The 15,342-nt window shown below is 36.3% G+C and overlaps 3 protein-coding genes across 7 annotated transcripts; all 3 read left to right on the top strand.

Moving 5' to 3' along the window:
• Nucleotides 1,173-2,290, top strand: LOC104738317. Its single transcript, XM_010458510.1, has 2 exons — nucleotides 1,173-2,036; nucleotides 2,216-2,290. The coding sequence occupies exons 1-2, from the start codon at nucleotides 1,173-1,175 to the stop codon at nucleotides 2,288-2,290; spliced, it is 939 nt and encodes a 312-aa protein (XP_010456812.1).
• LOC104736966 (CST complex subunit CTC1-like) lies at nucleotides 5,760-12,596 on the top strand. Of its 5 annotated transcripts, XM_010457059.2 has the most exons (17): nucleotides 5,769-6,887; nucleotides 6,984-7,102; nucleotides 7,179-7,253; nucleotides 7,349-7,424; nucleotides 7,537-7,599; nucleotides 7,708-7,785; nucleotides 7,893-8,084; nucleotides 8,374-8,475; nucleotides 8,587-8,856; nucleotides 8,985-9,338; nucleotides 9,439-9,984; nucleotides 10,056-10,147; nucleotides 10,237-10,453; nucleotides 10,526-10,628; nucleotides 11,153-11,472; nucleotides 11,895-12,051; nucleotides 12,471-12,596. In XM_010457059.2, the coding sequence occupies exons 1-17, from the start codon at nucleotides 5,802-5,804 to the stop codon at nucleotides 12,482-12,484; spliced, it is 3,864 nt and encodes a 1,287-aa protein (XP_010455361.1). In that variant the 5' UTR covers nucleotides 5,769-5,801; the 3' UTR covers nucleotides 12,485-12,596. The 5 variants fall into 5 exon arrangements, 4 of the variants coding, with proteins under 4 accessions (XP_010455365.1, XP_010455361.1, XP_010455360.1 ...); XM_010457058.2 differs by lacking the exon at nucleotides 12,471-12,596 and having other exon boundaries at nucleotides 9,442-9,984; nucleotides 11,895-12,183; XM_010457057.2 differs by lacking the exon at nucleotides 12,471-12,596 and having other exon boundaries at nucleotides 11,895-12,183.
• LOC104738316 lies at nucleotides 12,590-14,703 on the top strand. Its single transcript, XM_010458509.2, has one exon. It carries the CDS (start codon nucleotides 12,615-12,617, stop codon nucleotides 14,586-14,588), a length of 1,974 nt encoding a protein of 657 aa, XP_010456811.1. The 5' UTR covers nucleotides 12,590-12,614; the 3' UTR covers nucleotides 14,589-14,703.

The following is a 15,342-nucleotide window of genomic DNA, read 5'->3' as shown; positions in this document are numbered from 1 at the left end:
CTCCAAGCTCACAGAACTCGTAAGATATAGCTCTTGTTCACATCAGTTTTGCTATCTTTGATTTTTTCTGATTCTCTGATTTTGCTCTTGGGTGTTTATGAAACGATGAGATTTAGCTTTTGTTCTTATGAGATGTGTTATCTCTGATTTTTTCCATTTGGGTGTTTATGAAACGATGAATTTAGCTTGTGTTCTTAAGAGATTTAGCTGTGTTCTTAAGAGATTTGATATATATGAAACGATGAGGTTTAGCTTTTGTTCTTAAGAGATGTGTTATCTCTGATTTTTTCCATTTGGGTGTTTATGAAACGATGAATTTAGCTTGTGTTCTTAAGAGATTTAGCTGTGTTCTTAAGAGATTTGTTATCTATGAAACGATGAGGTTTGTGACTTTACTTATTTCAATTGCAGATTGTGCAATCAAAGAGTAAACAATGACATCTGTACCAGGCAGTGATGTAAGTATCCTCTTCTACTTCTTTGCTACTTATGTTTGTGATTTGTGATCCGATTTATGTGTCTTCAGTTGTAGTTAGTATGGTATTTGTGATTGGTTTATGTGTTTTAGCCTTTGCCTTATGTTTCTTGTGATTAGTTTCTGATTTGTGACTGATTTGTGATTGCTTTATGTGTTTATACTCTACTATATTTAGCCTTTGCCTTATGTGTCTTGTGATTGGTTTAGAATCTAATATGGAGTGATGAACAAAGCCGGTTTTATCTTGAACTTTGACTTGAAGAGAGTTTAAAAGGCAATATTAGAAACCACATAGTGAATGAAGCTGGGAAACAAACGATTACATCCAAGTAATATGATGCATTTGGTGAGAAGCATACTTGGATAAAATTTAGGAGCAAGTTTAATACTTGTAAGAAACAATACACAACTTTCAGGAAATTGACTCATAATAGAACTAGAATGAGCTATTATCCCAATGGGTCCATAGACATGAGTGATGATTGGTGGGATGAGCGTTGTAAAGGACAGATCGAGGTGGAGGTTGGCGTCGGTGCAACAATTTATGTATGAGTCTGAGAAACAATGTTTTGATATCCTCCGTATGAATCAAGGTACGTTTCTGAGTTTATGTCAGGTGCTATCACAGAAATATAAACTTGAAGAATCATGCCATGTCTATCTTGAAGAGAGTGTAGCAATGTTTATTGAAATGATGGCACAAGATGTAACAGTCCGGGTCTTAGCTGAACGATATCAGCATTCTTTGGATACAATAAAAAGAAAGTTAGATGATGGTTTAGGGGTTCTTTTGAAGCTTGCAGCAGATATAGTGAAGCCATCCAGAGGTGAGTTTGCAAAGCCTAGTCCTAAACTAGTAAAAGATGGTAGGTATTGGCCTTTTTTTGAAAAATGCATTGTTGCTTTGGATGGAACTCATATATCTGTACGTCCTCCATCTAATAGTGCGGAAGCATATAAAGGTAGAAAATCAGAACCAACAATAAATGTTCTAGCGATATGTAACTTCAGCATGAGATTTATATTTGCTTATGTTGGAGTTCCTGGTAGAGCACATGACACCAAGGTGTTAACACATTGTGTTACTCATGAACCTTCCTTCCCTCATCCACCAAATGGCAAGTACTATCTAGTAGACTCAGGTTACCCAACTAGAACCGGTTATCTAGGGCCTCATCGTAAAGCTAGGTATCATCTTGATCTGTTTGCAAGGGGAGGACCACCTACTAGCATTAGAGAGCTTTTTAACCGTAGACACTCTAGTTTGCGTTCTATAATAGAGAGAACATTTGGTGTTTGGAAAGCTAAGTGGAGGATTTTAAATAGGAAACATCCTAAGTATGAGCTGAAAAAGTGGATAAAGATTGTGACAGCAACTATGGCACTTCACAACTTTATTCGAGACTCACACTATGAAGACCGTGATTTTGCTTATTGGGAGGTGGTAGATGATTATGAGAATCATGGTGACCAAGCTGTAGAAAATGAAGAAGAAGGTAACATTGAACATACTCCATACATTCCAACTGGTGATAGAACAATGGAGACTCTTCGTGATGTTCTAACTGAAAAGATAGGAAGAGGACGTCAACTTCCCTATTAGTATCACAGCTTACACTTCGTGATGTTATAACAGGTTCACAAAAGTCTATGGCACTACACTTCTGATGGGAACTTGTTTGGTTTTGATGAGAACTTTTGGATCTCATGGCTTATGATGAGTTCTGATTGTTGCAGGGGAACTTGGATCTCTTGTCTCAAGGAGGAAGAGTAGAGGCAAGAGACTATCTAGGAGGTGTCCGTAAACCGTGATTGATCGTTGTGTGGTATCCCATAACTTAAATGTTTTCATTATTCAGGTCTTTGGTATGTAATCGTTTCTAGCCAAAAAGGATCCTAGTTAATCCTTCAAAGTTATGATTGTTTTGAAGTATAAGATTACCAAAATTTTGATTGTAATAAGGTTTTGTTGGATCCTATTTTAAGAGTTATAAGTTAAAGAAGTTAAAAGTTATTTTTTTTTGTGTTATTTTAGAAATGAAATACATGCTTAATGTGTTTTGTGTTATTTAAATATATTAAGTGATGTTAATTGATAAAATTTTAGAAATGTTATATCAAAATATTTTTAAATTATATAAGTTAAAGAAATAAGAATGTATTTATAAATTATAAAAGATGAATTCATTTTTAAATGTTTTAATTTTTTTTATATAATCCATAACCAAAATCACTAACATCTTCAACACAAAATAAAGGACTTTTTGGTCATTTTCATTTTTTGTATCTAGATACATATACTAAATAACCAAATAAACATACATGTATCTAGATACAATTTCTGGATGAATGAACCAAAAAACACAAACGAACAGTATCTTGATGCTGCATCAAGATACTCCGTCCAGATACAAAATCCAGATTTTGCGTCTACATCACAAAACAAACATGACCTATCTCCGACGACGACGAAGGCCTTGAATCTCGTTCTCTGACCGGCTCTGGTTTACTTCTGAACTGGCATGATTTCATCACTTCGTCTTTCAATGAAGGACCGATGAGTAAACAATTGTTTTGGATTGGATTAACTCCTGGTTTAATTCCGGTTTAATATGGTTAATAGAAAACCAAAAACTTTTATATTAAAAATTAATAATTAATTAGATAAACTGGGTAAAATTGGAATTTTGATTTTATTGAAAAATCGTGGGTATGAAAATAATAATGTTCATTATTCTGGATTTTAAATGGCATGTTTTTATTATTTGATGTAATTTTATTCCAATTCAAAATAATTGGATATTAAATGTCCAAATAAAAATAACTTCAGGTTTTTTGACATTTTCTCGTAAGTAAAAGAGTAAAAGACTATTAACAATGTAAAATGGGATATCTGGGTATAGGAGAGCCCAAATTTTCGACAATATTAAAATTGAAAATGCTTATGCACGAGCCATACAAAGATAATGTCTCTCCAAAACTCACCAATAAAAAATCTCCACCTCTAGAAAGATAAAATATCCAAACTCTATATATATGTTTAGCAACAGCCTACGATCAAAGTCTCATGAACCTTTTAGTAATATATTGATGAAAGCAATCCAAATATGGAAATGTAAGTGAATCCATATATAAACCATGGCTTAGTCGAATAGTGGAATCGAATGTCTTCCGTGTTGCAAAGCCATGCACTCTCGGTATTTTCTAGCAAGTTCACTATTATTTTCTGATATGATATATATATATATATATATATATATATATATATATATATTTTGGGAATAAACAAAAACAACCATACAAAATGTTATTAAATTATAACATTTATAGTGATTTTTATCAGTGTCACCGTAGTGCCATCAATTAAAATTCAAAAATGTACTTGTGGACGTTGTAGATTAAAAGAAAAAAAAAAAACACACAACTTACCATGAACAATTCAACAATTTAATACGTGACGATGAGTTGATATGACTAAGTTCACGATCATCGATGTTAACATGAGACATTCCACTGAGTATTGACTATTGAGTCTATTGACAGGTAAAAGGTCATTTCATACCAGGACACCATTCAAAAGTGCGAATTGGTGTTTGTACAAATTAAGAGTGTCAATTTAGACATGTACCCTAATACATTTCAAATCTCATATTTGTACTCACAAAATTGAGCCAATTGCACAGTACACATTAACGAATTTAAGTCAACCGTTAGAGATGCTGACTCAGAATCCACATGTTTACTGACGTGCCATCGAAAATGCAAAACGACGTTGTTTTGTTATGTTTTCTTCCCAAAAAAATATCAAAAATCCACATTCGATGGTTCAAACTCAAGACCTCACATGTGTTTACCATAAGACGTAACCAGTTGATCCCACAACAATTCTCGATAGTAATCTACAAATTTATTGATATAAACCTAAGATGGCATCCATCGAAATCGAAAAAAATTGTGAGAAATCCACACTCTCGTGGGTCGAACCCGCGTGATTAGATATAAGTAGCATAGGACGTAACCAATTGATCCCACAACAACGCTCGATAATATCATATAAATTTATCTTTATAATATCTTCTCCAGATTGCAGCTCTATCCTAATTGATATTTCAATTAAAAACTGTCTTTTGTTACTTTATTATTATTATTATTTTATCAGGTCTAGTAGTATTACTATTAATTAATCGATAAATAAATAAGTGGAACTATTTTAACTTAATATCTTAGGAACATAATTTTGCATAATATAGTCATTAAATATATTTTCAAATAAAAATAAAATGATTGGGACTCTTTTTTTTTAGACATTAAATTGATTACTACTATGAATAAGACTAGTGAAAGTATAAGAACAGTTACGAATTTAATTAAAAAGAAGGTCTGAATTGAATGCGATGGCACTTTGTAAACAAAATCCTTATTAAGTACTCAACAATATTCAGAGAAGAGCAATACTCGATAATATCATATATATTTGTAGATAACTATCGAGAATTGTTGTGGGATTAACTGGTTACGTCCTATGCTAATTATATCTAAGCATGCGGGTTTGACCCACGGGAGTGTTGATTTCCCACAATTTTTTTTCGATTTTGATGGATGCCATCTTAGGTTTATATCAATAAATTTGTAGATTACTATCGAGAATTGTTGTGGGATCAACTAGTTATGTCCTATGCTAATTATATCTAAGCACGTGGGTTCGACCCATGAGAGTGTGGATTTCTTACAATTTTTTTCGATTTCGATGGATGCCACCTTAAGTTTATGTGAATAAATTTGTAGGATACTATTGAGAATTGTTGTGGGATCAATTGGTTATGTCATATGCTAAACACATGTGAGGTCTTGAGTTTGAACCACCGGATGTGGATTTTTGATATTTTTTTGGTAAGAAAACATAACAAAACGACGTCGTTTTGCATTTTCGATGGCACGTCAGTACACATGTGGATTCTAAGTCAGCATCTCTAACAGTTGACTTAAATCTGTTAATATGGACTGTGCAATTGGCTCAATTTTGTGAGTACAGGTATGAAATTTGAAATTTATTAAGATACAAGTCTAAATTGGCACTCTTAATTTGTACAGGCAACAATTTGGTTTTTTGGGAGGTGTACAGGTATGAAATGGCCCTGTGTTTAAGATTATCACAAAAAACGTTAGCTATTTTCGTCGAGGCTACATCTAAACGACATGTAGTTTAAAAGCTTCTCAATATGAACCCGGTCGGGTCTAAAAGTCGGGTCACCGTTCTCGGGTTCGCGCTCTTAATTCACCCTCTCTTTCCTTACTACCACAATTACACAGTCCAGTCCCTTGGATGGCAGAGCCACGGAGCCGTCGTCGCGGTGAGTCTAAAAATTCTCAGAAAATGGAGAACGCCATAATTCTCACGATTAAAGAGCTTGTACACAAAGGCCGAGCTGTCACCGGTGCATCGTCGCTATTCTCTTCCGCTGCTTCTCACTCGTCTTCCGAATCAAGCTCTAAGAACCCTAATTCACGTCCCGGTTCCTTCGATTCCGACTTGAGCTGTAAGTTTCTCGCACCGTTGAATCACCCAGCGGTTATCGTCGGGACGATAGCTCTTCCATCCAAAACCCTAATATGTCCGAATCGTTACTGCTTTCGATTCTCCGATGGTGATATGACAATCTGCTGTGATATCCTTAAATTCGAAATCCGCGCGATTGGGAGTAAGATTTGTGTTCTATCTTGGAATTTTCTTCCTATGAAGCATTGTGGTGGGTTTTTGGAGATTATCAAGTGGAAATTTGTGGATACTGGTAATTTGCTTTCTCGGTGTTCTGGAATTGGTTCGTTTCCATTGCTTCCTTCTTTGTTCCCGTCGCAAAACGATGACCGTAAGTCACGGTATAGCGTACATGGTGTGTTAGAGTCTATCAGCCCTGTGTCTGTTGTTTCTTGTATGGATGGGGAATCACGTGATTCTGTAAATCTTCCTGGGTTCTTAGTACATGTCATGGCCTGTGAGTGTAAATCTTATAGTCAGAATGCTGCGGTTGGTTGTAGTCACGCTTTTGAGAAGTCTGTTTTCGTTTACTTTTGTGGGTTAGTGGTTACGAGTTGGCACCCTGCGATAAGGAAGCTAGTTGGAAGAAATGTTGCTCTTTCCGGGTTGAAAAAGAAGATGATTTATGTAAGAGGTGATTCTCTGTTGGTCTTTGTGACGACCGAGAGTTCTGTTCTTCATCCACCTTGTATTTCTAAGAAACAGATAGTTTTGAAAACTGTTGTTGATAGGAGAGGTAACTGTGGTTCCTACCTTGGATTTGTCAAAGGCGTGTACTTGAAAGGAAAGCTTGTTGAGATGGATGAAGATGTATGGCTTTTATTGACGGATCAGATACTCAATAGATCCCACAGTATCCGAACTGATTCCCTTGTAAGAAAGTCCCCTTTTGCTTCAGTTTGGTGTGTAATAATAAGATTGTTTCTTTTGTTTTGGCGATAATGGTTGATTTGACTAATTTCAGTGCAGATTTGTATCAGAAATGTTCATTTTGTAAATACCAAATCTTCTTGGGGAGAAGTGCTTATACTTGGAGCATGCTTCAAAACCAGCATCACAGTAGAGTTTTTTTCACCTTTTGAAACGAGGTAAGGTTTTGCTATAAATCGGTGAATCCTGGAAGCTTTCTCTTATGTCCAAAGATTAATCCAGATGGTGCTTCAGTTGTCTTGTAGATTCATGTCGGCAGAATTCTTTTAGTCGATTTATTGAGTCTTTGTCCTTTCCTGCAAGATTTTGGTAATCTTACTCTCTGATTGATTTTAGCTATACTTAGTGATTTTATTCTTTTTTATGACTCATGACTGATATAGCTGCAATACAATGCTTTGCAGGGCATTACTTGTCAGATCGTGCTTCCAGAAGTTTAACGGAATTCCATCAGAGAAGGAAATCTTACGATCCTGTCAGGTAACTGAAAGCAGGCTTGGTTCTTTGCTTTGATCCTGTGCTTTACGAATTTCTCTTGCATTAAGTTTTAATAACTTTTATGGTCTTCTTCATTTTTATGAGGTGTTATCAGAAGGATGAACTGACAAAGATGTATGCAGAGTCACAAATACCGTCATTCATGTTTCAACCTAGGGTAAATTGGTAAATTCAAAGTTTAATACAATATGCAGCTTTTATACCCTTCTTAGGATACTATCTATGCTCATCAGTTAGTCATTTTATTAAACCATTACATACGCAGGGGGGGATCATTACTGAATTCTGCATGCATGAGTCATGTGGATGCAATAGTGAAGCTCATGATTGCAACCTAAAACTGGTAAGTGTATGGTTTGGTTAGAATAGAACGACTTTAGTCTCTTTTTAATTGGCATGCTTATTCTTAGATCTTGTGATATTAATTCCACCCGTTCTTTTCCGCAACAGGTAATGCCTATCTCAAGTTTTGTCCAGCACTACAAGGTCATGCTGAATGAATTGCTTTCTCAGATTAACAAAAACTCTAGTGCTAATAATTGCTTATGTCATTCATCATCAACGTGGAAAAGAGACAATCATACAAACACGAAGACTCTTGGAAGTGATGATATTGGTGTCATCTTGCTTGGAAAATTGAAGGTATATTACTTGTGACCTCAAAGGTTTTGTTTCTAGAATTTCAAATACTGCCACTACATATCTGTGGTCCAATTTATAAGAGCTGATATGAATACAGTGTGCCATCGAATAACTCATTAAAAATGTTTTTTTTTCTTAATCTTTTGAGATGTCAGTGTCATCGTGTCAGCTTGACAGGGTATATATCTTGACTTGATATCTGGAAGATATAACTAGCTTTTAAATAACAAGATATTTGCTTTTCTCGATTTATACCCATATGTAGCTGTGACATTATTCTTCTATATAGATCTCATCTTCTGGAAGACTTCAATTGCATGACAGAACTAGCAGCATAGATGTTCTGACTCCAGACCTTCTAAGTGATAGAAATGCGCACAGGATATTTGAGGTTAATTTTTTACTTCAAACTGCATTATCTTTCTGTCTGGCATGTTGGAGGATACCAAGTTTTTCCTATTGACTCTTCAGTTTATCCTCTTATGTTCGCTCTTCGATGTAGGTTTCTGAATACAACCTTATCATGGAAGGACTACCTGAATCAATGCTCCACATGCCGTTTCTTCATAATTCCTTTCGCTGTAGAAATGTGGTTAATCCCACTCCATTGGCCATTGAAAACACCTTGACAGTGCGTTTTTCTTTATCGCTTGGTACTGGAAGTTGCAAACACGTGTACGGGCACCATTCTCTTGACTGGAGGCATGATCTTAATGAGTTCAAAGGGAAAATGTTTCATCTATTTACCCACAAATTTCCAATGTTAAAAAATGTATGGTTTCATTTTTTAGTTAGCAATCTCCAAGTCTCGTTATTTTATTTATCTTGCTTAAAGAAATAAATGTTGTTGTTTATGCTACAAGAAGTTCATAACTGTTATGATTATTGATCTTGTACCAGGGTCACCCAGGAATGCCTGACTGTACTAGTGTATTCGTCGAGGCAATAGTCCTTCCCCTGGAACTCATTTGCTCTGTGACTGAGGAAGACGCAGCTGCTCCCGATTTTGAAGAACATGATACTTCTCAAGAAATACGTCCACATAAGAGATGTAAAACTAAGAATGGATTACAGAGGGAAAGAGCATTATCTGTGCCACATGAAATTTCCTGCCAGATGACCATCAGATGTGCTAGTAGTCACTGCTTGGTCTCAGCAGCAACTCTGTCTAATTTGAAGGAGAAGAAAAGTGTTAACATGCTCAATGCTAAGCGTGTGCTGTTAGAATTCATACCTGAATGCAGTAACTATTATGTAAGTATTAATTTCTTATTAACATTGAATTCCCAGGAAACAGCTATGCTGCACAAGGCTAATAATATAAACTAGAAATGATGCTTTTGCATTTTAATAGCAGGCTTTACAGATTGGCGGTTGCTATTTGATGAAGCATGGCACTGATGATTCTTTTTGTGCTGGACGGTCTGGCATATCTAACAATGACAAAATCAGTTTTCGACCTGAAACACGTTTATGGAGTGTGGAATTTTCTTTTGATGAAGAACTCACCCATGATGGATCTGTGGATGTATATCCTCTGGTGTCGTCTCAACCATCTCTTGTGGAAAAACAACATGTTTCTAGTCCACAACCTTGTTCAGATGTTTCGCTTCTTCTCCCTTATGATGCAAAAGGACTCTTTTCAGTATTTCTCAAGAACTTGGAAGAACTTAATAAGCCATTTGCAGCTGGGAAGAATAATAATAATATTTCGTGCTGTACTCACTTGGAGACGATAATGCAGGCAGAGCCGTCTCAGGTACCTCCTTCCAACAGCTTGTTTCCTGAAGGAAATCTGGCGTCTTTCAGAGGCGACGTAGTAGCAGTTGACGCTGTTACCTCTTCTGTCGTTGATGTTTCAAGCAGCTATTGCATTAATGTTCTAGTCAATCATCAAATTGTGAGTGCATATTATACTCTCCCTGCTGTCTGTATTCTTGTACCTCTGATCTTATCAACAATGTGTTTCAGGTGAAGATATTTGGTCCACTTCGAAGGCATTCATATCTCACTGGATTCGGCCCTGGGGCGAGTGCAACATTCTACCGGATTCTTGGAACAGGGTATAATATCTAAATAACAACAATTGCTTAATTAGCTTTTCATTAAGTAGCAAACTCATCTTCAATACCTTGCTTTATTGTTTCTGTAGAGAGGATAACAGGTTTGTGTTGACGTCAGCATCATTTATCAAGATAAACTCTCGAAAGGCACCGGATGGTCGGCAGTTAGAGAAACCGGCTCAGCAAGCTGCTTTGTGTCTTCCCAAAGTCACACCTCAGGAATACGTACCTTGCATGCTTGCTGGTCCTGCTTGTAATTCATTCTCAGGAAACAAGGATAATCAGCAAATAAAGTCTGCCTGCAAGGTAATATTATTTTGGATTAGCAAAGTTGTTTTAATTCTTACATTTATATGTACTGATATGTTGAAGCAACAGGTTCTTTCAGTTTATCTTCTGATTCTCCAAACGAGATCTGATGATCCCTCAGAAAACGAATGTAGGAACAATTTTGATATACCACTTGCAGGATTTGTGGTAGGTAAGTCACATCTTCTATTCTAGGGCACTCTAGCAAGGATTAGAATAAGGCATAACTTAGAGCATGTCACCAAAAAGGGAAGTTTGAGTCGAATTTGCAGAGATATTACGTTTGTTTTATCTTCTACAGTTGGAAAAAGGTCTTATCATATTACTGTATCCAACTGGTACTATTTCTTAGAATTGCTGTCCTATTCAGTCTTCATTATGTATGACATACAAGCGGTCGATATATGACTAACATCGTCGTAAGAGCTTCGTATTAAGCATTGTGTATGTGTGTAATGCTGCAAGGTAGAATAAAACATATAAAGATGTGTACCGTGTACGAGTCTATATGTTTATGTTTACATAATCTTTGGTGTTACTGAACGGATGTTTAGACTCATTTTATGCTCCTGAGTAGTATTTCTTCAGTTTCCAGTGGCATATAGATAACATACTTGTCCATTAAAACATTAGTTAATAATCTGTGATGTTTCCATTCTTTCTCTTTTCATGGGTTTTTCACTTTTCCTGGTTTAGATGACGGATCATCAGTTTATCTTTGCTGGACGAGTGGGGAAAGAGCGTTTACAATTCTTAGGCTGCACGAAGCGTTTCCTGAAGAAGATATTGATGTGGCACAGTGGACTAAAAGAGACAGCACCCGGGAAACAACAGTATACCATCTTGAACAAATTGTTCGGGTTCACAAGAGAATAGTGATGAAGTGCAGTGGATCACAGATTGACACACTCTTTCGAGATATCACCGTTGCTGTTACTTCAGATCAACTTCTCGCCAAGTCAGAGGATACGTTCCTCAAGTGGTTGATCCTAAATGCCATTAGCGGCCCCTTATGGGTATGTTCAACCTCATTTATCTTCCTTGATACTGGTTTTTCATTTTGTCCTGAACATTTAACGGTCATACCTGGATAGTCAACAGAACTTACTGATGTTTTTCTCAGGTCTCAGATTGGTTTTATAGTGTGGGGGAATAAACAGTAATATATTGCTACGTACTATTAAGTTTACTAAGCTTAGTCGGGTGGGCAGGTCTGCAATCAAGTAGATTACTCATATTAATGAGTATATAAGACTAGTACGACTAGTACGACGCATCAAAATAAGGTGGCATGCTTAGTTAAACGCTATGCGCATGTCTTTCGGTATAATATTTCCTTAGTTGCACAACTGGGTGTTTCTATGCCAAGTTAATAGTATTGATACACACTGTACTCGGTTTCTACTTAAGATCAACTTCATTGTTTTGGTTTAAGCAGGAAGTTGCCGCCAGCTCAATGGACATGAAAATGATTGCGCATTTGGAGAGGGAACAGTGCGTGGAGATAGATACATCAAGACTTAATCTGCAGAATGTTTGGGGTAATGAAGTATGCCAAGTGGATCCATTGGTTCGAGCTTGGAGCTTACTCCAAGGTTTGTTAAATAGCTGATCATGAATTGTTCAAAACATTAATGCAACATTCATCCACCAATCGGCGATTCTTGTCGACCCTTTAGAGAAAAAGACTAACATTCATTTGATTAAGATAAGTTTTTTAGTTTTTACTATAGGTGTTTCATTCAAATTTCATTATCTTATCTTATTTAAATCGTGTGCAAAATTCATCCACCAATCGGCACACTTTATGAAATAGAGAGAGAGAGTATTGTTAAAAGATTTGCTATTCACGTAGAGGCATTTGCGTCCAATTTACAACGAATTAAAATGATAACTTTTTATTTAATAATTCTATATACATTTTTTTAACATTACTTTAATAATTATATTTTTATTATTAAAGAAAGACCAGCAAAAGTCATTAAACAATATTGTTTGTTGTTATTTTTATCAGAGCATCATCTTTGAGATTAACGAAGACTTTTGAGAAGAAAGAGAGAAAGTTGAGAAGACTTTGAGAAAGAGATATAGGCATATAGCTTTGAAATTTCAGATCCAAAATTTCTTCTTCTTCTTCACATTCTCGTAATACACGACAATGGATTGTAAGGGAGTGTCACTACCGTTGTTTGACGACCATCTAATGATGCCTTGGAATGATCTGAGGAAAGGTGACTGTTGTGGACGGTTCGAAGCTATCAATGATGGCTACTATTGCAAATGCTGCGATTTCTTCGTCCACAAGAAATGTGGCGACGAGACCACTAAATATATGGAGCACCCGTGTCACTCCATTCACACTCTCAAGCTTGTAGGTGGAGAGAGGATAAAACGAGTTAGTCATTCTTGCGATTTATGTGGAAAGAGGATAGACATGGATCAATGTTATCGCTGCAAGATCTGTGACTTCGATGTGGATCTATACTGTGCCAAGTACCCACCACCAGAGTTTATTGACATTTCCGAGACGCATCACCACAAGCTCACTCTTCTCAAGAAGCGGATCGACTTCGATTGTAAAGCTAAATGTGGGCAGGCTGGTAATGGGTTTCCTTACAAATGTCATGAGTGTGATTTAGCCTTCCATGTGGATTGCGTATGGAATCCGTCGGAGGCAAAACACTTGTCAGAGGTAAACCACTCTTACCACCCCTTACACCCTCTTAAGCTCAAGACAGGTCAACCACCAGACTATTCTGATGGAAAATGTCGTCTTTGCGGAAGAGAGATTGATGAATTATATTATCATTGTCCTTCGTGCAACTTCACCTTGGATATGCATTGTGTTTTAAACCCACCACCAGAAAGTATGCGGGATTCGAAAGCTCATGATCACCAACTCATTCTTCTCCCAAGACTCGATTCGTTTACATGTAACGCTTGCGGGTTGAAGGGAGATCGAAGCCCTTACATATGTGTTCTATGTGGTTTCATGATCCACCAAGAGTGTCTTTACCTTCCACGCCTCATAAACATTAATCGTCACGATCACCGCATTTCTCGCACTTCTGTTATTGGTGTTATAAATTCTACTTGTGGAGTTTGCCGGCAGAAGATGGATTGGAGTTATGGGGGTTATTATTGTCAGAGCTGTCCTGACTATTTCGTTCATTCTAGATGTGCTACTAGAAGAGATGTGTGGAACGGGAAAGAACTCGACGGAGTACCTGAAGACACAGAAACTTTACAAGTGGTAATAGACAACACAACGATACAACACTTCAGTCACATAGAGCATTATCTAAGACTCCATATTAATGGTTTTAGATGGGAGGAGATCAAGCGGTGTAGAGCATGCACCTATCCCATTGGTCTCCAATCTTTCTACAGCTGTATTGATTGTGATTTCATTCTACACCAAACCTGCGCTGAATTTCCTAGAAAGATATGGCATGTGTTGTACAATGAACGACTAACTTTAGTTACAAGCGAGACCAATGTTTTTGAGTGTGATGCTTGTTATAGAATGTCTAATGGTTTCAGGTACCAGCGTGAGGGTAAGGTATTAGATGTCCTGTGCGGAACAATTTCTGAGCCATTTTTCCATCCAAGTCATCCCCATCATCCGTTATATTACATTTTACAAGATGAAGAAAGAGAATGCACTGGTTGCAACAAGTTAGCATCCCATGTGCTCACTTGCATTGAAGAGGACTGTTGGTTTGTATTGGATTTCAAATGTGCCACTTTACCCCAAGTGGCAAAGCATTGCACTGATGACGATCATCCTTTCTCACTATACTATGGCAAAAAGGCAAATGGTAAACACTGGTGTGACATTTGTGGAAAAGAAACCAATATAAGGACATGGTTCTACACATGTAAAGATTACCAAGATACTTTGCATATAGATTGTGTGGTGGGAGACTTTTCAGGGCTCATGCCAACAACCACAATACAGGTTTTAAGCAGATCATTTGTGGTGGTTCTCAATAATGGTGTCACTCGTCCATTTTGCAGATGGTGTAAGTCGCGTTGTATGTATCCCATCATGTTGAAGATGCTTGGAACCTCAGATACATACGTTTGCTCTGCTGGTTGCCTATTTAACGTGCTAGATCGAAGTGGATAGGGAATTTATGTTGGTTTGCTTCATTTGTATTTCTTGTGAACTCTTTTTTTTCTTGAAACTTTTCTTGTGTACGTACTCTTTGTTTTTCAATATGTGTGTTCTGATCTTTATTTTATTTCTATTATAACTAGGAAATATTTAAAAAAAATTAAAAAAAAATTAAAATTTAAAATTATACAATATGAAATGATTTGAATGTACTAGAATAGTTTGAATACATAATCATTAAACATAAACTGTTATTAAAAACACAACCATAAAAAAAAAACTTATAACAAAAAATATTATGTAGAATAAACGCAATTTAAAAAAAAACATTGTTTAAAATATTATAATATAGAAATATTTTATCAAGAATTATTGAACTAGTTGTAATGAATAAATTTAATTATTCATGTCCTTGCATGAGCTCAACCTTGTGCATGCTCTAGCATATCTTTCTTCTCTCTCCTCTTCTCCTTCGTCCTCTCTTTTCTATTTAAACACTATGTATTTCTCATTTGCTATTCATCAAACATTTTTATCAAAAACTTCTCTTTTTACTTGTTTGATCTAAAGAGTGCGTAATATCTTCTCAACTTGTTTATTTCTTAGTGTGTCATATCTAAGATATATTCAAGCATGTAGTCTAAGAGATTTTCATCTCTCTTGGAAGTACAATTCATTCCCCTTAAAATCCTTTCACTTTCATCGCCATTCATCTATCAATTCTGCTGCATCACCAAAGTTCAATCCACTGTTCATCATCATTTCG

Source organism: Camelina sativa, chromosome 13, assembly GCF_000633955.1.
Source record: "Camelina sativa cultivar DH55 chromosome 13, Cs, whole genome shotgun sequence".
Taxonomy (NCBI): Eukaryota; Viridiplantae; Streptophyta; class Magnoliopsida; order Brassicales; family Brassicaceae; genus Camelina; species Camelina sativa.
This window is presented reverse-complemented; position numbering and strand designations above follow the sequence as displayed.

Bases quoted from the DNA above. Each gene is read 5' to 3' on its own strand.
- LOC104738317 (XM_010458510.1), top strand. From the start codon at position 1,173: ATGGCACAAGATGTAACAGTCCGGGTCTTAGCTGAACGATATCAGCAT. The intron at 2,037-2,215 runs GTTCTAACTGAA...TGATTGTTGCAG, and splicing joins CAATGGAGACTCTTCGTGAT to GGGAACTTGGATCTCTTGTC.
- LOC104736966 (XM_010457057.2), top strand. From the start codon at position 5,802: ATGGCAGAGCCACGGAGCCGTCGTCGCGGTGAGTCTAAAAATTCTCAG. The intron at 7,786-7,892 runs GTAAGTGTATGG...TTTCCGCAACAG, and splicing joins ATGATTGCAACCTAAAACTG to GTAATGCCTATCTCAAGTTT. The intron at 8,857-8,984 runs GTATGGTTTCAT...ATCTTGTACCAG, and splicing joins AATTTCCAATGTTAAAAAAT to GGTCACCCAGGAATGCCTGA.
- LOC104738316 (XM_010458509.2), top strand. From the start codon at position 12,615: ATGGATTGTAAGGGAGTGTCACTACCGTTGTTTGACGACCATCTAATG.